The sequence below is a fragment of the Chiloscyllium punctatum genome, chromosome 6, assembly GCF_047496795.1.
Source record: "Chiloscyllium punctatum isolate Juve2018m chromosome 6, sChiPun1.3, whole genome shotgun sequence".
Classification (NCBI taxonomy): Eukaryota; Metazoa; Chordata; class Chondrichthyes; order Orectolobiformes; family Hemiscylliidae; genus Chiloscyllium; species Chiloscyllium punctatum.
In genome coordinates, this window is record NC_092744.1 from 14,473,769 (window position 1) to 14,501,495 (window position 27,727).

The 27,727-nt window shown below is 42.1% G+C and overlaps 1 protein-coding gene across 3 annotated transcripts; it reads right to left on the reverse strand.

Annotated features, from left to right (window-relative positions):
- Positions 1 to 267: 267 nt before the first annotated feature.
- Positions 268 to 27,667, reverse strand: LOC140478731 (stress-associated endoplasmic reticulum protein 1). 3 transcript variants are annotated; one of them, XM_072572041.1, is made up of 4 exons: positions 27,552 to 27,667; positions 18,485 to 18,609; positions 17,663 to 17,738; positions 268 to 1,310 (listed from the first exon to the last, which is right to left on the reverse strand). In XM_072572041.1, the coding sequence occupies exons 2-4, from the start codon at positions 18,566 to 18,568 to the stop codon at positions 1,270 to 1,272; spliced, it is 201 nt and encodes a 66-aa protein (XP_072428142.1). In that variant the 5' UTR covers positions 18,569 to 18,609; positions 27,552 to 27,667; the 3' UTR covers positions 268 to 1,269. The 3 variants fall into 3 exon arrangements, with proteins under 3 accessions (XP_072428142.1, XP_072428143.1, XP_072428144.1); XM_072572042.1 differs by lacking the exon at positions 27,552 to 27,667 and adding an exon at positions 27,337 to 27,426; XM_072572043.1 differs by lacking the exon at positions 27,552 to 27,667 and adding an exon at positions 27,328 to 27,377.
- Positions 27,668 to 27,727: the final 60 nt, after the last annotated feature.

The following is a 27,727-nucleotide window of genomic DNA, read 5'->3' on the forward strand; positions in this document are numbered from 1 at the left end:
GAGATGAGCATTTATTGCTCATTTCTAGTTGCCCAGAAGGCAAACAAGGACTGCACATATAACCTATGGTCTTATATGATACAAAGGGAGTGTTGAATTACATCAGTTTGATCTGGTCCCTACGAAAAGGCTACACCTGGCCTCAACTCCCAACAGAATATCAACACAGCATGCATATTTGGTTAAGATTAATCATTGTTTTCCTCTCATTAACTGACACAAAAATGAGTTGTATTGGAGACCATGAGAATTAGAGTACATCAGCCATTTCAAGCAAAAATATATTTATTTCAGCAACAAGTGCTGCAGCTGCTTACAGTCAAACACAATCGATTGGACCTGGTAAGACAAAGCAGCAATCAAGCGATCACGAAATGTGGAGTTATCAGCATGCCGTGATTCACAACATTATCAGACCATACAGTGTTGGCAATGGAGAAGCTTCTTACATTTAGCTTGTTTCAATTACCACCAAGAGAACAAATTGCCTGTGGACATAACCGCCTTGGAACTGGCTGCTCACCCAAGAGAATCGGGCAGCTTTAGGCTCGTAAGCATACAGATGACTGCCTTGGGTCGCTTAAAACAGAACCCACTTCCCCCCCCGCCCCAGCCATTCTCTTCGGCCTCCCGAATTCAGCTAGTTCTTGAATCGATCAGACACAAATATTTTAAAACACGAGAGTAGATTACCCTTAATTCAACAAAAATAAACACCAAAATCAATTCACGTTCTAAGATCAGAGAAGCATTCAGACCTAAGCCCTAAAATGGTTGTACATTTTAATATACAAAAGAAGGCACTTTTCTGGAATTATAAATTTAATTTAGAAAGATGCACATTTTGTATCTCAAATTGAACAGGGAGGAGAACCACCTTCTCTACAATTTTCAAGGATTTGTGTGAAAGAAAGGGGAAAAACATCTGAGTACACCAAAAAGGTTTTTTTTAAACCTACATACCAACTATATATAATGATAAAGTATTCACATTAAATATGATCTTACAAACTATTTCCCTGATTAAAATACAAAATTAAACTGTTGGATGGCTTTTACTATATCCTTGCCTTCTTGGGTCACACGAAGGAACGAACTAGACTTTTAGCAACACCATGGAATTAGAAGTTTCTTCAAAAGCAATTACAGAAAAATGAATTCTGTAAAATCCATTGTTTGTAAGACAAAGGAAGTGTTGGAATGGTCAGACTCACAGCTGGAATTAACAGCAAGACACTTAAAAAGGTAGAGATTTGAATTTTGTCCATTTCACATGCCCATCCGGATACTTTGAATAATCTGGAAGATAGCTGAGGAAGGAGAAAAAAAAAAAGTGTCAGTTTAAAATTCAAATTACAAACAAATGCCAGTCTTGGAAATGTTGCGATCACCATCAGAACTGTTTTCGTATTTTAAAAAAAACAAGGTTACATAAGACCAGACGTGAGCACAGAATCTATGCGAAGGAATCCTAGGGCTGGAAGGAAACGGAATTAATTAGCACCTTTTGAAATCAGAAGGCTGTTCCAGGTTTAGTTTGAACACTAATCCAATATTTTCAGAGTGCTAGAATGAACTGCAAATTCAATCTTAACAGCCAAAGCAGGTTCAACTTAAGTTGTGCATAGCCCCACTTTCAATTAACATTCAGAAAACTTTCACCTTGCTAAACAATTGGAGGGGAGAGGAAGTGCATGCTGTTTCAGTTAATGGCCATCTGCTGATTTGCTTATCAAAATGATTTAAAATAGGTTTCTTAGTTTAGAGCAGGAAATCAAATAGGTAGCCACGAAACGCAGAATTGTCTAGTGGACTTGTACAAGATGCACATAAGCAGGCAGCAAGTGTCTAACATGAAGTACTGGAGAAAAGATAGTGTCACTCCACGTAACACGGATGAACTAGAAATGATGTCAGACATGTCTTTAGGACCTGTAACACCACAACATATTGCAGTGATTATTGGTTATTGAAACTGACTAATGAACTTATGTACAGTTTCCAAGTCTGTTTGAAGTCATTAATGAGACATTGAAAGTAATCCCTTACCCAAATCATCCGTGGAAAAGGCTTCAAAATGACCAAATTCTGTACTCGCTGGTGCACTGACTTAAATGATGGAAGGAGGGAACCAAAACTAAATACTGGAGGACGAACGAGTTGGATTTGAAGCTCTTTACTTTGGATGTTCTGTTGATGGGTAATATTGTAAGACCTGGATTCCATCACATCTGACAAGGCTCCCGCACTGGGAATCAAATATGATACATCAGGGAGCATTCCACAAATGTTAAGGCATCAGACTGTCTTCTTGCAGTCTTCAGTAGGATTTGAAAAGCAAGCAGCGCATTACATATGTGCAAAGTGTTCTCCCACTGGAAATTCAACATTACTTAGAAGATGATTGCCACAATCTGTATTACCTGGTTTCCCAATGTTTATATTCTATAGAGGCAAGGTAGACGGGAGCAGGGAAGCTTTCAGTCTTACTCCCAGCCTAGGACTACACCAGTGTTTTGAACCTGCAACATTTGGCATTGTGATCCGTATCACCTAAATTACTCAGTAAAGTGATGCAAAGCAGCACCATCCCTGCCAAAGTCTACGGAATGATTCTGAATGGAAGATAGCTCCAGGTTGATCTGCTTGTTAACAACACCTTCAAAGTATCACCAGAACTCTGCAGCCTCCACAGTTCAGAGACAGAAAGCCATTTCACTCTTGTTCACCTTCTGTAAACCTGTTTCAGAGGCCTGGCATTGGTGGACAGCCTGGAAGGAATGGGAAAAGGAAGTGAACGGGGACTCACGCATTCAGCTCCAATTCAACATGAATTGCTGAATTGTGCCTCTAATACTGTATTCAGGGAGCCACACTTAACCGCCTGACAACTGGCGGAAGTAGGCAAGTTGGTACCAGCAGTCGAGTATCCTGGAAGTTCGTCCTTAGCATTACAAAGAGCACGGGGAGCAAGTCCCTCGCCTATCATCTCATTAGTGAAGGAAAATTTGATTCAATTTGTTTCTTTTGTTCCCTTTGCAATGAGCTCTTTGAAATGGTCACAACAATACATACTGAATGTATATAAACAATACATTAGCATCAGGCCAGACTACGTGATTCCACAACCAATGTATTAGATCTAAGTTTTGTAAACTTGCCACAGCCAATGGTGGTGGAGAATTAAATGCAACAGAAGGACGAGCACTCCAAACATCCCTATCTTTAGCAATGGGAGAGTTGAACATACCGGTGCAAAAGACAAGACTGAAGAATTTGCATTCAACTTCAGCCAGAAGTGCTACATGGATGATCCATCTCAATCCCCTCCTGAAGTGCCCAGCACCCTAGACTCCAGACTTCAGCTTACTCAATTCATTACACATGATAAAGAAGATGAAAGTACTAGAAACTGTAAAGGCTATAGGCTGACAACATTCCCTGCATCAGTACTAAAGACTATTGCTCCAGGACTAACAAGGCCTCTATCAAAGATGCTCCAATATAGATACAATACTGGCATATATCCAACAATATGCAAAGTTGCTCAGTTATGATCCACCCAAAGTGCAGGAGAAACCAACTTTGCCATTTACAACCCCATCAGTCTACTCTTAAATCAAAGCAATGTAAGAGGTTGCTGACAGTGCAATTATGCAGCTATTACAAAGAAAATAACCTGCTCATTGACATTCAATTTGACAGGGCCTCTCAGTTCCAGATCTCATTAGCACCTCGGTCCAACTTTGACAAAAATGCTGAACTCCAAAGGGGAGGCGAGCGGGACTGCCCCAGAGTTCATGCACCATTCAAAGGAATATGACATCAAGGAAATCAAGCAAAATTGGAGTCAAGGGAAACAGGGGAAAAGGTCTCCACTGGTTGGAGTCATACCTAACATGAAAGAAAAATGGTTATGGCTGTTGGGAGGTCAATTATCACATTCTGAGGACATCACTACTGGAGCTCCTCAGGTTAGTGTCTTAGGTCCAATCATCTTCAACTATTGCGTCATTAACTGTACTCCATTAGATGCCACTACCATCGGCACTATTCATGACTCCTGACATTCTGGTGATCCATATCCATATGCAGCAAGACCTGGACAACAGCCTCACTTAGGCTGCCACGTTTGTGCCATTGATCATCTCCAGCAGAGAATTTAAACATTGATAGTATCATCGAATCCTCCACTCCAACATCCTAGGGTCACCAATGATCAAACACTGAACTAGATGAGCTATGTAAATAGAAGTTAAATACTGTGGATGCAGGAAATCTAAAAAACAAATTAAAAATGCTGGTAAACTCAGGTCTGGCACCATCTGTGGAGACTGAAAAATTAATGTTGAGTCTGGCATGACTATTCTTCACAACTGAAGGGTTTACAAATGGAAAATGAGCCTTTAACATATGGCGACTACAAGAGGTCAGCTGCTGGGAATTGGGAGTCAATTAACTCACTTGCTGTCTTCCCAATACCCATCCACTATCTCAAAGGCAGAAGAAATGTATTTGATGAACTACTCTCCACTTCATGAATAAGTGTAGCCAGAAAACAATTCAAGGCTCACAACACCCAGAACAAATGCAGCCCACTTGACTAGCATCATATAAACCACCTTCAACACTCATTCACTTCATTGCCAGTGGTAGCAATGGGGAGCATAAGATACCACCAGCCCAACCATCTTCAATGACCTTTTCTCCAACATAAAAGGCCAGAAGTGGGGATAATTACAGATAATTGCACAATATTCAGTTCCATTTGCAGCTCCTCAGACATTGAAGCAGTCCATGTCAAAAGGTTAGTTAAGTTTGTAGATGACAAAATTAGTGGTATAGTGGACAGCCAAGGAGGTTACCTCAGAGTATAATCGGTTCTTGATCTGATGGACCAATAGGCTGAGAAGTGGCAGACGGAGTTTAATTTAGATAAATGTGGAGTGTTGCATTTTTTGAAAAGGCAAATCAGGGCAGGATTTATACACCTAATGTTAGAGCCCTGGGGAGTGTTGCTGAACAAAGAGACCTAGGAGTGCAGATTTATAGTTCGCTGAAATTGGAGTCTCAGGTAGATGATAGTGAAGGTGGTGTTTAGTATGCTTCCCTTTATTGATCAGTGCATTGAGTATAGGAGTTGGGAGGTCATGTTGCGGCTGTAGTGGCTAGGCCCCTTTTGGAATACTGAGTTCAATTCTGGTCTTCCAGCTACAGGACGGATATTGTGAAACTTGAAAAGGTTCAGATAAGATTTACAAGGATGTTGCCAGGGTTGAACGGTCTGAGCTATAGGGAGAGGCTGGATAGGCTAGGGCTATTTTCCCTGGAGCATCAGAAGTTAAAGGTGACCTCATAGAGGTTTATAAAATCAAGACAGGCATAGATAGGGTGAACAGCCAAGGCCTTTTCCCCAGGGTGGGGAGTCCAAAACTAAATGGTACAGGTTTAAGGTGAGGGGGAAGGATTTATAAGGAAGCCAGGGGGCAACATTTTCACACAGAGGGTGGTGAGTGCATGGAATGAGCTGCAAGAGGAAGTGGAGGAGGCTGGTATAATTACATTTAAAATACATCCGGATGGGTATATGAATAGGAAGGGTTTAGAGGGATACGGGCCATATGCTGGAAAATGGACTAGATTAATTAGGATGTGGTCAACATGAACGAATTGGACCAAAGGGTCTGTTTCCATTGTGTACAACTCTGACTACCTTGTTGCATTTGGACAATATCCAGGTTTGGTCTAAAGAGGCAAGAAACATTTCTGCCAAACATATATCGGTCAGGACTACCTTTAATAAGAGACAATCTAACCATCACCCCTTGACACTGCATCTATTTACCCTAACTAAACACTTCTATCAACATCCTGAGGGTTATTCATTGACCAGAAACTGGACTAGCCATATAAACACTACAACTACAAAAACAGGCCAGATGCTAGAATACTGCAGTAAGTAAATCACTAAATTCCCCAAAGTCTGTCCACTATTTACAAGGCACAAGTCAGGATTGTGGTGGAATTCTCTGCACTTGCCTGGATGAGAGCAACTCCAACAATATTCAAGAAGGTCATCACCATCCAGGACAAAACAGCCTCTTGATTGGCACCATATCTACAAATACCCACTGCTGAAATTCAAAGCTCTACCAACAGCACATTTCAAACCCACGATCACATCCCTCAAAAAAAAACTAAGGAAACAGATAGAGGGAAACACCACTTTCTTAAGGTTTTCCTCAAACTAATCGTCCTGACTTGGAAATATATTGTTAGTTCTTTTGTGTCAGTGGGTCAAAACCTTGGAGTTCCCTCCCTAACAGTATTGTCTACTTAGAGCACTTTGACTGCTGTGATTCCAAGTGGCAGTTTATTACCACCTTCAGCCAGTGATGCTCACATCCCATGAGTGAACAAGAAAAGACTTTCCATCTACCTCTACCATCTATAAACTCCCTCCAAATCACACACACCACTGACTTGGAACTACATCACTGTTCTTTTACTGTCACTGGGCCAGGAATTCCCTTCCTAACAGCACAGTCAACATATCTTCCAAGGACAGCAGTTGTTCAGAAGACAGTAATTAGGGATTTGCGATAAATAATGGCCTGGCCAGCGATATCCACATCCCACAACTAAATTTTCAAAATCATGTTTTTATCTCTTATTCCAAACTCTTCTACCCATGACAGTAATTGCTTTTTGGCTAACCAGTCAATTCCTTTTTGGAATCTTAAAAGCCTCAAAACTCCCATAAAACATTCCCCCCCCCTCTGGAATGCAGAGCATTGTGCAATCACATCTCAGTGCTAATCTTTGGAACCCTGATCAAATTCTGATGGATTTGCCCAAGGCCAGCAGTGAAGGTCTGTAAGAAGCATGACAGAAAGTTGGGCCTCTACTTGAATATTTTACAACTGTCATACATATTTAGTGTAAAAGCACTGTAAATGAATGTGGCAAAATTGTTACATGGTAACCAGGGCAATGTAAAAAAAAAATCAATAAAGTAGCATATTTTAATAGGGACACTGTGACCTTATACATGGTAATGTTTGAACAGTATTGTGAAACCTCTGCCAATGGGCATGAATACACTGCTGAAAGGAGAACTACTACCTTGGATCACCACTTTCCCCACCTTCTAGTTTAACAAGTTTTCATAGAATCCCTCGAGTGTGAAAGCAGGCCATTCGGTCCAATGACTATATACCTACCGTCCAAAGAGCAACCCACCCACACCCACTACCCTATCCCCTGCATTTCCCAAGGTCAGTCCACCTAACCTGAACATCTTTGACCTGTGGGAGGAAACCAGAGTATCCAGAAGAAACCCACGCAGACACAGGGAGAATGTTAGTGTGGAGTTTGCACAGTCGCCCAGGGGTCTTGGGTGCTGGGAGGTAGCAGTACTAATCACTGAGTCAACGTGCTGCCCTTTTAATAGTTACTTGCTCTGAACATCTTAGAAGATGCCGATTTGTTTATGAAATGGTCAGTAGTATTGACCCTTCCTTCAGGGTCTGTTGGAGCACCTGAATCAAGAAGTGCAGTGCTGGAAAAGCACAGCTGGTCAGGCAGCATCTGAGGAGTAGGAGAGTCGATGTTTCGAGCGTATGCCCTTCAGCAGGCAGCATCTGAATGCCTATTTGAAAATAAACCAACAGTGCTGACACTGGCAGAGTACCAACTGGTCCTTCAAATTAAGGTGGAACCACTAACATAATTAAATCAAAATAGCACTGAAAATGACTTCAATTTAAAATATTGTTGGCATTCAGGTGACATTCCAATCTTCCTATGATACCCAGCATTTTGGGAAGGCATCAAGGACATTGCTTACACCTTATCAAAAGCTACCCAGGTGTTGATTAGAGAACAAGGCTGTCATTCTGAACAACAATATCCAACATCAACACTGGGTCACACTCACCCTGAACTCATGAACAGACATTGCCAGGCCTAGGGAAAGGTCCCACAATGTAAACACCATGCTGCCCCTCTCACACAGGGCAACCATAGACCAGGATGTGCCAGCTTGTGTGTTATTCATTCATGGATGTGGCGAGGCCTTGTCCAGTGCTAAATGCCCTCAGTAAGATGGGGTAAATCACCACCTTGAATCACTGCAGCCCTTGAGGTGCAGGTAAACCCACTGTGCTGATAGAGGATTCTACAGGATAGTAAAACAAAAGCTATTAAGTTCCTAATGAGAATGGTGTGGGGAAAGATGGAGTAGGTTGTGCCTGTAAGCTTGGGGGAATGAAAGGTCACATTATTAAAACACAAGATTCTTAAGAGACTTGACAGGGTAGATGCAGAAAAAATATTTTCCCCTATGACAGAGTCTGGACCAGAGGGCATAATTTAAGAGTAAGGGGTTGCCCACTTAAAAGACAGGAGGGATTTCTTCTCTCAAAGCGTAGCAAGTCTTCAGGTTTGTTGTTCCTGCAGAGAACTGTTGAGGCTCGTCATTACAAATATTCAAGACTCTGACTGACATTTTAAATCAATAAAGGTTTGATGTGACTGGACTCGATGCAGTCTGTACTGTTTCTCTTTCAGTGTTGCCACAGAGGCATTGGAATGTCTTCTTCAGACAGACAGTGGTAAACAGCTTTTTTGTTTTGCTGGAAAAGCACAGCAGTTCAGACAGTATCTGAGGAGCAGGAAAGTCAATGTTTTGGCCTGAAACTTTGACTTTCCTGCTCCCTGGATACTGTCTGACCTATTGTGCCATTCCCACTCCACATGGATTCACTCATGCTGAGCTAAAAGTTTGAGTTCCTGGCTGCTAAAATCTTAGTCAGTGAGGCTTCCCTTAAAAAATCAAAAGATTCAGATTGTTTCTTTTTTCTGGACTAGAAAGAGACAGCACATGAGAACCATAACAGTTTTGCTGGATTACATTATTATAAAATTGTGTTTGTGTGGGATGCAGCTTACACTGGAACAGCTGTTAAGTATCTTGTTAAGTAGCTCAATAAAGTTAAGATTAGGCCAATTTTTTTTGTATTTTAACTGCATTATAAGAATAAAGTGTGTTTTAATTAAAGCTTGGTGGTGGACCAATAGGATCACACGTGCCTTCAAAGAAATATAACGGATGGGTCTGGCTATCTCCTTAGAGTACTCCTTCGAGCATGCTTGGGGGGTGGGGGTGGAGGAGGGGGAAGATGAGAGAAGATGGCTGGGTGAGTGTGGTGTTGGCAGTCGAGATCTGGTCAGGTCTATAACATAGGGAAACAAAGGTTATTGGGATTAAGCAGGAAAATGGAGTTGTAGATTATCAGATCAGCCATGATCTCATTGAATGGAGGAGGAAACATGGGCCGAATTAACTACTACTGCTCTTCCATCCTATGGTCTGATTGACAGAAACAGGCAGCCAGAGACAGAATCAAATTTAATACAATTTTAAAACAAATTAGATGAATGCTAGAAAGGAGTAAAGTAGGAAAACCAATTGGGAAATGACAGGCATGTCGCACTAGTTAGATAGTTCTAGTACAGTGACCTCTTTCTATGTTGTATGATTCTATAATAAACATGTTCAATGTGAAATCAGAGTCTCCAGTCAACCAGGGCAGAAGCAAAGCCACTTTCCACTAACCTCTTAACAGAACTTGCTGAGAGATCAGGCAATCTTTGGCCAGAAATTCACCTCAATTGCCTTGCTCTGCAAGTGCAGCTGATTGCCATCTCCATTGATGGCACTGACAGCCTGGAGCTGTAGTGAGGTCATTAAGGTGTCCATGCAAACCATTACATTAAATGATCTACACAGACATTGTGAAGAAACACAAAGCACAAAATAGAATCACTTGAAATTTATCCAGCTATTTTCAAAATCGGGAAAAAATAAAGTTGGGTCAATGTGAAAGAAGAAAGCAAAGCAAATTAGAAAGCCATCAAAAATTCAAAGTAGAAATTCCTGAAACTACTCAATGGGTCAGGTAAGACGTGTAGAGAGAAACAGAGTTAATGTTTCAAAATGCTGAAGAGACTTGAAGGGTTATCACCTTGAAACGTTAACTCTTCAAAGCATTTTCAGTAGTTTCTTTTAATTTCAAGTTTGCAGCTTCTGCAGCATTTTATTTTCCTAACGATTTTTCAAGCTTTTCAAAATGGACCTGACAATTCAACAGCACTCAGCAATCAAGACCTTGTCCCCCTCCTCCCCAGGGCAGTTCTGTTGTTCAAATTTTGTGAATTATATTGCAGTTAAAAATCCACTAACACTTCGTGAACAAGATGCTAAACTTTTCAAGCTGTGTCAAATAGCAAGAGACCTAACATTCTAACTGGCTTCATGATTGTTAGTTCTGGGGTCAGCCATAGGAGAGGGAACCCTGACTGATAGACCGTCATTACAGGATTTCTTCACTAACTTGTGCTTACCTAACATCCTGAAATTGCAGTCAGTATTGGAAACAATTGTGAAAGCCCACCATCAATGTGCTACACCACCAGAAACCTCTATCAGTAAAATCTGGGATGTTGACCTTTATTTCTCTTTCAGATTCTGATCGGATGCTGAGTGGAGGTTCAAAGCTGCTTTAAATGCACATGAACACATTAATAAATTACTCCAAGAACAAGTTAGCGTCGTTGAATTTCACGGAATTGAAAGCAGCGCATTGACCTAACTAGACAACTGGTCGAGCAGCACAAGAGACAGTACGGATTGCAGATCCTGTAAATAGCAGACTGTGGACTAGTGTCATTCTATGAGGATATGTTGGGACCTGAATTATTCACTGCATTTATCAACTTAAAATAATGAGGTCAAAAGTCATATACCCAAGTGTACCAGTGACACAAAAGGAGAGGTAATTGCAAATAAGCAGGTAGAATCAAAATTATATCAGCAATTTCAATGAATAAGCAAAACTGCAAGGCACATTAATTGATGTCAACAAATGGGAGGTCAGCCATTACAGACCTAAAAAGAACCAGACAAGGCACTTGCAAAACTGCAAAAAGTTAGAAACGGGGAAGCCCAAAGGGACGGGGCAGTGCATATAAATACACTGGAAGATCAGGCAGATCGTGGCATGGTGGTAATGTCGCTAGTCCAGTAACCCCAAGGTATTGAGTCAAATCCTACAGAGCTTAAATTCAATTAAAGAAATCAGGAACCTGAAAATTGGTTTGAATAATTGTTATAAAAACTTCTGGTTCATTAATAATGCTCTTTATAGAAGTAAATCTGCTGTCGTATCTAGTCTGATCCATTTGACCACAGACTCACTGCAACACTGCAATGGGCAATTAGGAATGGACAAGTGAAAGCCCTTCCAATGACACCCACATCTCATGAAACGAGAAAAATTATAATCATGCACTTGTATAGTAAGTAATGAAAACCTTTACTTGAATGCTGGGTTTCATCTTGGAATTAAAAAAAAGTACAACATATACTCCAAATATGGTTAATCCACATCTGAAGCACTGAGAGCAACTCCTGAGGCTACAGCTAGTTACAGAACAATACTGCAGCTACAAGGGTTAAGTTATACCACGGGATCATAGCAACCAGGATTGTGTTTTTTTGAATTTATAAAGTTCAAGATTGATCTGAAATTTAATAAATTAAGTGGAACATAGAAGTAGTTTCTCCAGATCTATTCTAAGCTGGGAAATCTAGGACTAGGGGCAATGTCAAAAAAAACTCAGCCCAGGGTTTTCAGGAGTGACCTTATTTTAACAATTTTAAATTGAAGATTGATTTGTTTTGCTGTTGGCAAAAGCTGGTACATGGAGTTTAGTCACTGATCAGCCATGATCGCACTAAATGACAATAGGAGGTTAAATGCCGTACTTCTGTACCTATTAACTTGGTACACACGTATGACATTTTATATGATGGTTAGTTGGGCATTATTTTCACTAATTCAGTATATACTGCAAGAAGGAACTATTACCTTTTTGAACGCTTGCTGATTTTTAATTATTTGTTTGATCAATTATGGTCTGAAAATGACCTTTGGATTCTGAGCAGCAGCTTGTGTTGAAACAAAGAGGAGAACAGAAACAAATGTTTGTGAGATAACAGCTGGAAATTAATTGCAGGTCAGTTCTTGATCAAATGGTTCTACAGAATCTTTGAAGAAGAAGAATATGTTTAAATATATAGCACATATGGTCACAAACAAGGCTGACACTTGGGATTTGGTTCTAGCAGGTCTGGAAGAAACCTTGTGCTCAAGCAGAAGTCTGATGGTGAACACTAACTAGGACCTCCTGAGGAAGACTATCAATCTGACAGGGAAAAGACAGAGTTTGGACATAGATTTTGGGGAAGAGTTTGGCAGTTGATGCTACAACATGAAGATTTCAAAGCTACCTGCCTAACCTCACATTATCAGCTCTTGAATGTTCGGGGATTAGAAACTAAGTATCACAAACTTTCTCAGAGGACTGAAAAGGAGGCCCTGATAGACATTGTCAAAAAACCAAAAACAATTATCTATGCCTGTGGTACAATGCATTGTGAAAACCAATGAAATCTAGCCAACTTTATTAGTTCTTTTATTTATCCCTTAACTATGTTTGACTATCTTTTGTATGAGTGTGACTGAAAATAAAGGCTATTGGGTTTAAAATCATTTAGATCACTTCATTTTTAAAAATTTTCCTCTGTTTAATTACCAAGTCCTTTGTTTACACTACAAACCTAGGTGTCTAGAATTGATTATTCAAAGAGTCTGGGACCGGTTATTCAAAAGTCTGATGAACCATTGGGGTCAATCTTAAGGATATCTAAAGGTTTTTACTGTCCTGCAAATACAGAGGCTGATTTGGTTTGGCTAGCTGTCTGAAGAATAACAGATGTGGTACAGGTGGTATTTTTCCTTAAACACAAGGACGGATTCATAGCAAATATATTATTGACCATTCCAAAACTGACTAAAGCTTCTCCACCCACTGCGTTGCATAATACAAGGTCACTTTAAGATAAAGCTGGTGGAATTAGGGGGAAAATTAAGTCAAGGTGACCCATACAGCTTCCAAATACAAACATAGCTGTGCTGTCAGAAAGACAAAGCGGACAATGAGATATTTCCTCACAAAAGGTTGAAATGTAGAAATGAATGGAATCAGGTGACAAAATCTTATCACAGAAGCCATTTGGCCCCCTGCTTTTCAAACAATTAGCATGGACACAATCTAAAGAGTCTCACTCCCTTGTTTTTTTTCCCTGTAGTTATACAACTTGTTCCTTTTCAAATATTTATCAGATTTCCCTTTTGTAATGTTGCTTCCAATACTCTTTCAACCATTCCAAATTATAAGAATGGGATAAATAAAATATTCCTCCCTTTTTTTGTTTCAATTATCTTAATAACTAGGTTGTGATTAGATTCCCTACAGTGTGGAAACAGGCACGTCGGCCCAACAAGTCCACACCAACCCTCCGAAGAGTAACCCACCCAGACCCATTTCCCTCTGATCAATGCACCTAACACTACAGACAATTTAGCATGGCCAATTCACCTGACGTGCACATCTTTGGACTGTGGGAGGACACCAGAGCACCCAGAGGAAACCCACGCAGACACGGGGAGAATGTGCAAACTCCACACAGTCACCCAAGGCTGGAATTGAACCTGGGACCCTGGGGCTGTGATGCAGCAGTGCTAACCACTGAGCCACTGTGCTGTGTTGGAGAACAGACACACCTCAGAGTTTGGGTACACAATTCTTTGCAATTTGCATCAAAGGTAGACAGATCGGTTAAGGCGGCATTTAGCACGCTTGCCTTCATTGCTCAAACCTTTGGAGTACAGCAGTTGGATGTTAGGTTGTATAGGACATTGGGGAGGCCTCTTCTGGAGTACTGTGTACAGTTGTGGTCACCCTGTTATTGGAAGGATATTATTAAATTGGAGGGGGTTCAGAAAATATTGACCACGATATTGCCAGGAATGGAGAGTTTGAGTCTGAAAAAAATAGACTGGGACTTTTTTTCACTCCAGTACAGGAGGTTGAGGGGTGACCCTATATAACTTCATACAATCACGAGGGACACAGATAAGATGAATAGCAAAGGTCTTTTCCCTAAAGTATGGACATTCAAAACTGAGAGACATATTTTTAAGGTGAGGAGAAAGATTTTAAAAGGACATTAGGGCAACGTCTTTTTAAAAAAACAGTGACTAGCGTGTGGAATGAACTTCCAGAGGAAATGGATACAGGAACAGTTACAATGTTTAAAAGACATTTGGATAAATAGAGGAATACAAAAGATTTGGAGTGATATGGGCCAAACGCAGGCAGGTGACGCTAATTTAGTTTGGTCAGCACGGACAAATTAAACCAAAGGTTCTGTTTTCAGATGCTTTGACTCATCCAGACAATGCCTGCACAATGAACAGAATTTGGTACAAGGAGCAGCCCAGTTTTACATTCAAGAAAAAAGTGCACCACCTGTGATAAAGGGGAACAGCAAAGACTGCTAGGAACGGAGAAAGCTGAATTATCTTCACCAAACCTGTCACAAGATATTACTGATAGTTTATTTTTAAATTTTGTGAGGAAATATTTCAAGAACACAAAGGGCACCTTAAAAATTATACCATGGCTAAATGTCACACTTGGAGAATAACAATGTGTTAAAAGCAAAGGATCATATTGACTATTTACTCAAGTTATTGCTTAAAAAGTGTAGTTACTGATTTTATTTGAAGTAATCAGGGGCTGGGACAACTTGTTCCAAGATCAGTGATAATTTTAAATTTAGTAAATTCAATATGTTACTTTGGAGAAAATAAAAATCTTGACTATACCTGATACTAACTATACTTGATGTTTATCAGACTCCTCTTGGCATCAATGTCATTTGCACCAAAACAATTCTCACTACTGTGAAGCAAGAGGAAGGTGTATATGAAATGCATGACCCAAGTAGCCTGCTTTAAAAACAAAGGTACTTCTGACAACTTGCCAAATTTTTTGTTTCTAACTTCTGTCATTGAACATCATGTTGCAATGCAATGTGGCAAAATTCAGGAGCCAAATAGCAACAAACATAACATTAAAAAAAACTAATTGGTTTTTCTTTCTCGGTTACAAAGTTAGAGACTTAAAGTAAGAAGGAGGCAAGCCTCTCAGATTATTTACCTTGCCTTTCCAATCAAAATCAGTTCAATCAACGGTATCAACACCATGGGGTTACAATTGACCAGAAACTGAGCTGAACGAGGCATTTAAAAACTGTGGCTTAAACAGATCAGAGGCTATAAATCCTGCAGCAAGTAACTCACCACCTATCTCACAAAAGCCTACCCCACCATCTAAAAAGGCACAAGTCTGAAATGTGATAAGATGCTTCTACCTTGCACGGATGAGTACACTTCAACAGCACCAAGTTTAACACTGACCTGGACAAACCAGCCCACTTGACTGGCATGACATCCACAAGCATGCATTCCCTCCACCACAGATGCTCCGTAGTAGCAACACAAAGGCAGCAGATAGATGGGAACAATACCATTTAAGGTCTTGTCCAAATAACACCATCCTGACTTGGAAATATATCATTCCTGACTGTCCAACTCTTCTTGTTTAAGACACTACTGACAGCCTAAAAGCCTACCACTTTGACCAACTGTTTGGTCACCTGCCCTTGTGTAACATGCCTCAGTCAAAACTGTGTGCCACACTCCAATTAAGATACAGCTGTGACATTGAAGAAATATGGTGTTGTATACTCAAGCATTCTGTTTACTTTGACAACTGCTGCTTCACCATGACTGGTTAGTCAATATATTCCAGACCTCAATTTTGTGTCTCACCTCAACATTCAAATAGAAAATTCTTCAATTTGTTGAATGTTATTCTAATGCACAAATTGATTTTTTCTGACCCATTCTGGCTTAGAGGTTGGCTAGGTCTGTCATGTCATTGCTCACAGGCTCTCCTCACCAATTCAATACATTTTGGGGATATTTGGCAACACTGGAATGTAGATCAGTTATGCAAATAAGCAAGAAGAAAAAGAAGTCCAAAACTGGAAGGCCATAAATAGCAGGCTGTCTGCATTAGCAAACACAATAAGGAACTATTGAGAAACTTCATTCAGAGATAACATGAATGTAGAACTGGCTGGCTAACAGTAAAAAGCAAATAAACAGATGCAGCTGGGGGGAAGCTAGCTAAGTACCTGAAACAGCAAGGACTATGTTATACTGAGTGATCAAATCAAGTGACAGCAGGATCTTGTGCAGCAAGACTTGTTGAGCTGAATGGCTTTTCTACAGAGAGTCATAGAGATGTACAGCATGGAAACAGACCCTTCAGTCCAACCCGTCCTATGATGAAACATTCTCTGCAAGTGTCCAACATCAATGCCTGACCACTCTACTCAACCCTCCCCCCTCGAGGACAGTGTCCTGAATTAGTAGGTCAAGGACAGCTATAATATGAGCACCAACTTGAAAAGGACAACTGTTCACCTACATCTGATTCACAAAGAAGGATAAACCAAACTCAGGCTGTTATCACACTGCAAGCTACTCCCATGTGATGGAAGGCTTCAACAGCCAAGCCTTTCATCAATACTCCAAATAAGTTCCATCAGGAATATAAATCTTAAACACTCAGACACTGATACCAGGGCTTGAGTGGGGTAAAAAAAAATAAGAATCTCTGCCTTCAACATTCAGGCATTTTCAAATTAGGAGCCATAGCAAAAAGATAAATGAAACCAGGGGTATGGAGACATCAAAGAAAAGTCAACTGAAGGGGCGAGGAAAGAGAATAAATGAAAATGACACCAAGATACTCAAAATATGAGGAGTAATGTGGAAAGTAAAAGTCAAATTTAAAGAACACTCAAGACATCCATAAAAAGTCTGATGTTCAATTAAATCAAAGCAAATTAATTCTACAATTTACAGGACATCAATTTTTGATTAAAAGGCAAACTGCCCGAAAAAGTGTACACAAAATTGAGGAATTACTCCAACGCTCAAACGGTCAGTGGCTGGTGATATCAGCTGGCTGTGACATACGTCAGGATACTGCCACGTCTGTATTGCTGATTTCACCAGGTTATGTGCACAGTGACACCAGCTCCAGCACATGAATAGACTGTCCCACTTTTACTTCATATTAATTAGTATTTAAAAGCAAAGACCAATCCCACCTCTCTTCCCCCACCCCCCTCAAAATTGCCTTAGCCACTTCGTCCTGACTCCTCACACAATTCAGTCAATGTTGGCTGCCGACAGCAGTGGACTTTAGTAGCTATGGAAAATGCACCAATTAATTATGATTGATAGTCAACTGTCAGGCATAGTTTAAGTTATTACAAAGTACGAATGTTGGTTGTTGTCTTCAAATTGATAATTTGAAAATTATCTCCCAATGAATGCAAAACAAAAAACGATTAAACATATCTTTTTCCAGCAGTACTCAGGTTCTACGCTGGCAAATGACTATTTACATTATATTTCGTAAAATGCATTATACTAGACAAACAAATTAACCATCAATGGACATTCAATATTAAGCATTTTGAAGTAGCTCATCTTCACTATTAAAGATTCATGATGGCAGTTTTAACCAGATTTTATTCTCAATTATGCTACGTTTCACATACCTTGAATGCTGATATTACAAAAATGAGTTTTAAAAAGCTAAAAGTTACCTGATCCACAAACAACAAAAATGAAAAGTGCCAACAGCCAGGGACCAACTGATGATTTTTCATCTGGTGCTGTTTTCTGGAATGACAAACATGCCATTCATTACTTCACAACATACTAATGGAATTAACTGATGCTGGGTAAGTTTGAAATGATATTGCCTGAAATAACTAGAATGCGTAATATTGTTTCTTATCACTGAAACTTGCAGATTAACCATGTAGTACAGCACTGTAACTTAACAGATAACGATGATAAACACATGCATAAGATTCCAATCAGTTTATCACTGCCTTATATTGATGAGGTATCATGAAGCTTTCAATCAATTAAGACAGAACTACCAACATTACCACCGGAAAACAGTATCGCAGCTTGGGGATCTTCAGTGGCTCATAAAAGCTGATCAATTCATGTTGTGAAAAATTTGGAAAGACGGTCAAGAGATGGAAGAGGAAACCAGAGACAGAGGGAATAATGTTAAAAAAGGGCCGTGAAATTTTTTATTAGGAGTGGTAGACAGACATTAAGAGGCTATTACTTTCAAATTTTCTAGTACTAAAAATTTGACAGAACTTTAACAGAGCCTGAAGCTTTCTGTGTAACAAAATCCCAACAGAGATGAGGTTTGGAAGGGGAAATAAATTAATTCTCAAAGCCCCAGTTATTAGTCGGACAATCTAATTATTGAACCACTTTATAGGTAAATTTAGTTGAGGCTTAATTTATTATTAGCCATAAATCAAGCAATTCCACAGGGCAAAAGGACACATGATTTAATTCAATTTTACAGCACACGTAGAGACACAAAAACTAAGACTTACTGAACTTTTGGGAACATTCCCTCGTTGTGTGATGTTCTTACTGTGTTTCTCATTTGCCATCCGGATTCTCTGTTTGGCCACCATTATTTTGTTGGGCCAAGCTGGTTTTGTACCACACAAGCGGACTAAAATGCAGTAAAACAAAAGTGAATTAATTCCAAGCATAAGGAAATTAATTTAATATTTAAATACGTAATTTGGATTTGCATTAAAAAGAAAGATCACTTCAAAAAATTCACTAATATTTAAATTTTCCTGTCATAGAGATGTACAGCTTGGAAACAGACCCTTCAGTCCAACCTGTCCATGCTGGCCAGATATCCCAACCCAATCTAGTCCCACCTGCCAGCAATGGCCCATATCCCTCCAAACCCTTCCTATTCAAATACCCATCCAAATGCCTCTTAAATGTTGCAATTGTACTAGCCTCCACCACATCCTCTGGCAGCTCATTCCATATACGTGCCACCCTCTGCATGAAAAAGTTGCCCCTTAGGTCTCTTTTATATCTTTCCCCTCTCACCCTAAACCTATGCCCTCTAGTTCTGGATTCCCCGACCCCAGGGAAAAGAATTTGTCTATTTATCCTATCCATGCCCCATAATTTTGTAAACCTCTATATCGTCACCCCTCAGCCTCCAATGCTCCAGGGAAAACAGCCCCAGCCTGTTCAGCCTCTTCCTGCTGCTCAAATCCTCCAACCCTGGCAGCATCCTTATAAATCTTTTCTGAACCCTTTCAAGCTTCACAACATCTTTCTGATAGGAAGGAGACCAGAATTGTATGCAACATTCTAACAGTGGTCTAACCAATATCCTGTACAGCCGCAACATGACCTCCCAACTCCTGTACTCAATACTCTGACCAATAAAGGAAAGCATACCAAACGCCTTCTTCACTATCCTATCTACCTGCGACGCCACTTTCAAGGAGCTATGAACTTGCACTCCAAGGTCTCTTTGTTCAGCAACATTCCCTAGGACCTTACCATTATGTGTATAAGTTCTGCTAAGATTTGCTTTCCCAAAATGCAGCACCTCACATTTATCTGAATTATACCCCAACTGCCACTTCTCAGCCCATTGGCCCATCTGGTCCAGATCCTGTTGTAATTTGAGGTAACCCTCTTCGCTGTCCACTACAACTCCAATTTTGGTGTCATCCGCAAACTTACTAACCGTACCTGTTATGCTCGCATCCAAATCATTTATGTAAATGACAAGTGGAAGAGGACCCAGCACCGATCCTTGTCACAGGCCTCCAGTTTGAAAAACAATCCTCCACAACCACGCTCTGTCTTCTACCTTTGAGCCAGTTCTGTATCCAAATGGCTAGTTCTCCCTGTATTCCATGAGATCTAACCTTGCTAATCAGTCTCCCATGGGGAACCTTGCCGAACACCTTACTGAAGTCCATATAGATCACATCTACTGCTCTGCCTTCATCAATCTTCTTTGTTACTTCTTCAAAAAATGCAGTCAAGTTTGTGAGACATGATTTCCCACACACAAAGCCAGGTTGACTACCCCTAAATAGTCCTTGCCTTTTCAAACACATGTACATCCTGTCCTTCAGGATTCCCTCCAACAACTTTGCAACCACTGAGGTCAGGCTCATCGGTCTATAGTTCCCTGGCTTATCTTTACCACCCTTCTTAAACAGTGGCACCACGTTAGCCAACCTCCAGTCTTCCAGCACCTCACCTGTGACTATTGATGATACAAATATGTCAGCAAGAGGCCCAGCAATCACTCCCCTAGCTTCCCACAGAGTTCTCGGGTACACCTGATCAGGTCCTGGGGATTTATCCACCTTTAACCGTTTCAAGACATCCAGCATTTCCTCCTCTGTAAACTGGACATTTTGCAAGATGTCACCATCTATTCCCCTACAGTCTATATCTTCCATATCCTTTTCCACAGTAAATACTGATGCAAAATATTCATTTAGTATCTACCCCATTTTCTGTGGCTCCACACAAAGGCCGCCTTGCTGATCTTTGAGGGGCCCTATTCTCGCCCTAGTTACCCTTTTGTCCTCAATATAATTGTAAAAACCCTTTGGATTCTCCTTAGTTTTGGCAAGTAGAATTATCTCATGTCCCCTTTTTACCCTCCTGATTTCCCTCTTAAGCATACTCCTACTTTCTTTATATTCTAAGGATTCACTCGATCTATCCTGTCTATACCTGACATGTGCTTCCTTCTTTTTCTTCACCAAACCCCCAATTTCTTTAGTCATTCAGCATTCCCTATACCTACCAGCCTTCCCTTTCACCCTGACAGGAATATACTTTCTCTAGATTTTTGTTATCTCATTTCTGAAGGCTTCCCATTTTCCAGCCGTCCCTTTACCTGCAAACATCTGCCCCCAATCAGCTTTTGAAAGTTCTTGCCTAATACAGTCAAAATTGGCCCTTCTCCAATTTAGAACTTCAACATTTAGATCTGGTCTATCCTTTTCCATCACTATTTTAAAACGAATAGAACTCATTGGTTCCTTTCTTGGATTTCCCCTTCAATTGCTCTGAACAGTTCCCAGCATTTACAAAAGCTTTGCTTAAATCCACAAAGAACAAAATGATCAAGTATAGTCTGATTTCTTTTACCACCTGCCCTGCAGCAGCTCCCCCAGACTCTCCCTCCCCGATTCTTCCCCAAACGAATCTGGGAAAAGTAGCCGAACTTTTATCTTCACAATTGGTAGCAGCCAATACAGGAGGCTACACATGACGACAACCAAAACTAATCCTTGTCCCACCAACAGGATACGAAAAATTGAAGAGGGGAGGTAATCCACTTCAACAGATTGCATGAACCTGTGCTCCTTGACCAGAACCTCGTTGACTGTTCTGCTTCAAGTTTGTATAATTCATTGTGAATGAACCCTGTGCCAACTAAAGTATGCACACTGTCCTCAAACCAGCTGCACATAGGTGGTTAAATAAATGGCTATTTTTCACTTTGATTAACAATAGGCGTATTGGAGATTAAAATCAACATTGTCAAAACTGAGTCTTGAAATTACAGGGAGGATAATATGGTTTAGAAAGCAGCAGCAAGGTATGTAAACATAAGCAATAATCCAGACTTAGTGAACAATCTACTCAAATAACCCAACGGTTAAAAAACAAACATTTTGCATTTCCTCCTCCACAGCCTCTATTTTGTGGGGCTCACCTTATACAGTTAATTAGAACAAAGACAACTTGCATTTGTACAGCTACTTTAATGTGGGAAAAATATCTAAGATTCAGTAAAAGATGAAAATGGATACTAAGACAAAGAAGGTGGTTCTGATAACATGACCAAGGTTTTGTCAAAATGGTAAGAAATAAAAGTACAGTTCTACAGAGGGAATTCCACAGTGTAGGGCCCAGGCAGTTGATGACCTGGTCAACAATGCAAAATGAGAAGAGGTTGCATAAGAGACGGCAATGCAGAAGAGGGGAGTAGAGCTTTAAAAGATTAAAGAGATAGGACGAGCAATACCAGAAAGAGATTTAGACCTAAGAATCAAAGTACAAATACGAAGGCATGGGAAAGGGAGGGGGAAATTGGGAACCAATGCAGGCTCACAATAACAAGTAGGTAGGGTGATCAAGACTGGAAGAGGATAGACAGAGTTTTGGGTAAATTGGAACCCACAGGTCCAGAAGTCTGGATTGCACAGCTTTAAAGCAACCAATTATGGAAGAGATGACAAAGCTAGGTGATCTAACCAAGATGGGAAGTCAGTAATTTCTGTTGGAGGATATATGGGCAAAAACAAAAATCAAATGGGATGCAAACATTCCATACAGTCTGGACTAGCATAGAACTGTGGCCATGGAGAGGGATAGAAAGACTAATGAAAACTAAGTTTATTAGGTAGAGTACTTCATTCTTTCATGTTTTAACTAAGAAAAAACAGTTTACCCAGGAGTAAATATCAAGTGGTTTAATAAAATGTTAATGGAAGGCACAAAGGAGTCAAAATGTTGGTGTTACCAGCATAGTTGCACGAAGTGGAGTTGTTACCAAAGAGCAGCCTGCAGCTGCACATTCTTGAGGAACTCCAGAGACAATGGAAATTAATGGAAAGAGATACTAATGCTAAAGATTCATTTATGACTGAACAGACAAGAGTGAAATTAAGTGATGACACTTCCTCTGAGCTAGACAACACAAGGTAAAGTCAAAGAGGTTGACATGGTCAACCATGTCAAAGGTTGCACAAAGTTCAAAGAGAGAGCACCCTGTCAGAAATTTATATCTGTGGAATGGATTGGATTGCTTCAGTGCAAGGTCAGAAACCCATCTGATGGAAGAGCTGATCTGCTCCCACGCATACCTGCTGCAAAAGACATGCATTACACACTAATCCAAACCTTGTTAATATAAAATAAATTTTATTTTGAAGGTCACTTTCTTGCTTATTTTAAATGTCATCCACAGCCAGAACAATACCATCAATTCAAAAATAACGCACATTTAAATTGCTACTGTTCATTAAAATTATTTTCAGATGAAGACTATGGAGGCAACTTCTCATCTTTAGGCAATTTATTTTCGGGCAGGGGACAGACAGGATTCCAAAACTAAGACAGGCACTAGTGTTCCAAAGGCTTTCACTTTCTCCAATGTATGTAACTGTCAACCGAGCAACACCAGTCCTCAGGAATAATCAATAAACTATGCATTTTCTACATGGGGCATGAATGATATGTGGTAACTTTAAACTGGAAAAGGGTCAAATTAAAAATAAACAGACAGCTCTTCACATTATTTGATTAAATCTCTTCTACTTCAACAAGAAAATAAAAACAAAAATGGAAAAGCACTTCTGGAAAAGCATCATGTTATTGTGCTAAAGGCTTCATGAACCTAACAACCACAGATGACATGATAAAAATGCACAGCTGCCTTGGCTCAATCATGACACACGCTTGACCTAATTCCTAAACTATTGTACCATTACAACTGACAGGTACCAGTACTGAGCTGTGTGTATAGCTCCAGACTGGAAGAAAACTCATCAAATGCACACTTGCAAAAACAGAAACGATTGTTATGCACTTAAATAAAATTGAAAGGATTTTTGCCTCGGAGACAGAAAGTTTTAGGTTCCTGGATCTGAGTACTGAAATACCTATTGAATATGTTTTATTGGCATTTTAAATTCAGATTATTAATTAAAGCAAAAAAATTGCAGTATGGGACTCAGGTGATTCAAAATCCTATGGCAATATTCAAACAGTTTTCTCAAGTGTTCTGGACAAAATTCATATGGCATTAACTAGTTATTCATTGCATTGCAATTTGTAGAATCTCACTGTAACTAAATCCTATTTGCCCACTTACAAGAGTAACTGCCCAATATAATCACATTCTACCTGAAATATTTCCTAAAGTAAGGAGAAGGCCCACATGTAAATTCTTTTATCTTCTCTTAAATGCTGCATACACTGCAGCACAACAATCCTAACATCCCTGCTCTGAGATAGATCAATTACAAAAACATTGGACTAAACAAAAAAAAAGTTGATGCAAAACAAAACTCAGAAGTTGAGAAAGTGAACAACCAATCCCCAACCCACGCAGTTGTAATCCATCATGACATCGATACGAAATGGCAATCAAGTTTGCCCAACCATTTTCATTATTGTACAAATATCTATACATCATCACAGAAACAGATCATTAAGGCAGGTGTGCAATGGAGAAGGGGGGTAATCTTTTAAAGAAAGCTTTAAAACTATCCATCTTCCAAAAAAGTCTATTTTGTCTGATTTTCACATGTCCAGTCTTTTTGCACAATTAATGCTGATTTTTGGGCCAGAATTTGACTTAAGGCATGCTAGTGAGAAATACAACCTCTTTCAGCAGCAGCTGTCCAATCAACGATAGTAAACAGCATGGTAAAGTGAAAATACGATAAAGGAAAACTACTTCGGACAAAAGACACTTTAAGATACACGTAAACAAGGTGAATTAACATATACTTATAAATAACAGAGTTTGAGCCCCGGTTTACTGGGTGCATTTAGAGCCTTGAGCACGGTCTATTGGGTGCATTTAGATTCCCTAGAGTATAGGAACAGGCCCTCCGAAGAGTAACTCACCCAGACCCATTTTCCTACCCTTTATTTAAACCTGACTAAAGCACCGAACACAATGGGCAATTTAGCATGGCCAACTCACCTGACCAGCAAGTCTTTAGATTGTGGGAGGAAACTGGAGCACTGAGGAAATCCACACAGACAAAGGGAGAATGAGCCCTCACCCCGGCCCATTGGGGGCATTTACTGCCCTCACCCCGGCCCATGGGGGGGCATTTACTACCCTCACCCCGGTCCATGGGGGGGCATTTACAGCCCTCACCCCGGTCCATGGGGGGGCATTTAAAGCCCTCACCCCGGTCTATGGGGAACATTTATAGCCCTCACCCCGGTCCATGGGGGACATTTACAGCCCTCACCCCGGTCCATGGGGGGCATTTACAGCCCTCACCCCGGTCTATTGGGGAACATTTACAGCCCTCACCCCGGTCCATTGGGGACATTTAAAGCCCTCACCCCGGTCTATGGGGAACATTTACAGCCCTCACCCCGGTCCATTGGGGACATTTAAAGCCCTCACCCCGGTCCATTGGGGGACATTTACAGCCCTCACCCCGGTCCATTGGGGGACATTTACAGCCCTCACCCCGGTCCATTGGGGACATTTAAAGCCCTCACCCCGGTCCATTGGGGGACATTTACAGCCCTCACCCCGGTCTATTGGGGAACATTTACAGCCCTCACCCCGGTCCATTGGGGACATTTAAAGCCCTCACCCCGGTCTATGGGGAACATTTACAGCCCTCACCCCGGTCCATTGGGGACATTTAAAGCCCTCACCCCGGTCCATTGGGGGACATTTACAGCCCTCACCCCGGTCCATTGGGGGACATTTACAGCCCTCACCCCGGTCCATTGGGGACATTTAAAGCCCTCACCCCGGTCCATTGGGGGACATTTACAGCCCTCACCCCGGTCCATTGGGGACATTTAAAGCCCTCACCCCGGTCTATGGGGGACATTTAAAGCCCTCACCCCGGTCTATGGGGAACATTTACAGCCCTCACCCCGGTCCATTGGGGGACATTTAAAGCCCTCACCCCGGTCCATTGGGGGACATTTAAAGCCCTCACCCCGGTCCATTGGGGACATTTAAAGCCCTCAACCCGGTCTATGGGGAACATTTACAGCCCTCACCCCGGTCCATTGGGGGACATTTACAGCCCTCACCCCGGTCCATTGGGGACATTTAAAGCCCTCACCCCGGTCCATTGGGGACATTTAAAGCCCTCACCCCGGTCTATGGGGAACATTTACAGCCCTCACCCCGGTCCATTGGGGACATTTAAAGCCCTCACCCCGGTCTATGGGGAACATTTAAAGCCCTCACCCCGGCCCATTGGGGACATTTACAGCCCTCACCCCGGCCCATTGGGGGACATTTACAGCCCTCACCCCGGCCCATTGGGGGACATTTACAGCCCTCACCCCGGCCCATTGGGGGACATTTACAGCCCTCACCCCGGTCCATTGGGGAACATTTACAGCCCTCACCCCGGTCTATGGGGGACATTTATAGCCCTCACCCCGGTCCATTGGGGACATTTAAAGCCCTCACCCTGGTCTATGGGGAACATTTACAGCCCTCACCCCGGTCTATGGGGAACATTTAAAGCCCTCACCCCGGTCCATTGGGAACATTTACAGCCCTCACCCCGGTCCATTGGGAACATTTAAAGCCCTCACCCCGGTCCATTGGGAACATTTACAGCCCTCACCCCGGTCTATGGGGGGCATTTACAGCCCTCACCCCGGTCCATTGGGGGCATTTACAGCCCTCACCCCGGTCCATTGGGGGCATTTACAGCCCTCACCCCGGTCCATTGGGGGCATTTACAGCCCTCACCCCGGTCCATTGGGGGCATTTACAGCCCTCACCCCGGTCTATGGGGAACATTTAAAGCCCTCACCCCGGCCCATTGGGGACATTTAAAGCCCTCACCCCGGCCCATTGGGGAACATTTACAGCCCTCACCCCGGTCCATTGGGGACATTTAAAGCCCTCACCCTGGTCTATGGGGAACATTTACAGCCCTCACCCCGGTCTATGGGGAACATTTACAGCCCTCACCCCGGTCCATTGGGGGCATTTACAGCCCTCACCCCGGTCCATTGGGGGCATTTACAGCCCTCACCCCGGTCTATGGGGAACATTTATAGCCCTCACCCCGGTCCATTGGGGGCATTTACAGCCCTCACCCCGGTCCATTGGGGGCATTTACAGCCCTCACCCCGGTCCATTGGGGACATTTAAAGCCCTCACCCCGGTCTATGGGGGACATTTAAAGCCCTCACCCCGGTCCATTGGGAACATTTATAGCCCTCACCCCGGTCCATTGGGGACATTTATAGCCCTCACCCCGGTCCATTGGGGACATTTATAGCCCTCACCCCGGTCCATTGGGGACATTTACAGCCCTCACCCCGGTCCATTGGGGACATTTACAGCCCTCACCCCGGTCCATTGGGGGCATTTACAGCCCTCACCCCGGTCCATTGGGGGCATTTACAGCCCTCACCCCGGTCCATTGGGGGCATTTACAGCCCTCACCCCGGTCTATGGGGGACATTTAAAGCCCTCACCCCGGTCTATGGGGGACATTTAAAGCCCTCACCCCGGTCTATTGGGGACATTTACAGCGCTCACCCCGGTCTATTGGGGACATTTACAGCCCTCACCCCGGTCTATGGGGGACATTTACAGCCCTCACCCCGGTCTATTGGGGACATTTACAGCCCTCACCTTACTCACCACAGCCGTCGTCTATAACCTATGGAGACTAAAACCAGCGCCCCGCCGGAACCGGAAATATACTGTTCGCTCTCCGCCCGCAGAACATAGTCCCCTCCAAAACCCCTGCTCCCTCCGCTCAAACCACCGAAAATAACCCCACTCCCAGTTGAGAAACCTTTCCCATTCCGTACGGCGCGGGTTGGAGTGCGGTACACCTCCAGCGGGTCCCGTACCTGGCCGTTTTCCGGCTTGGCGGTTGAAAGGAGGCGGATTAGTGACCGGGGCACGGACGCTTCTGGAGCGACGTGTTGCTCAGCCACGGGAGGAGGGGGCGGGGCGCGACCCCAAGCTCTGGGGGCGTGGTTCCGAGGGAAGGGGGGGCGTGGTTCCGAGGGAAGGGGGCGTGGCC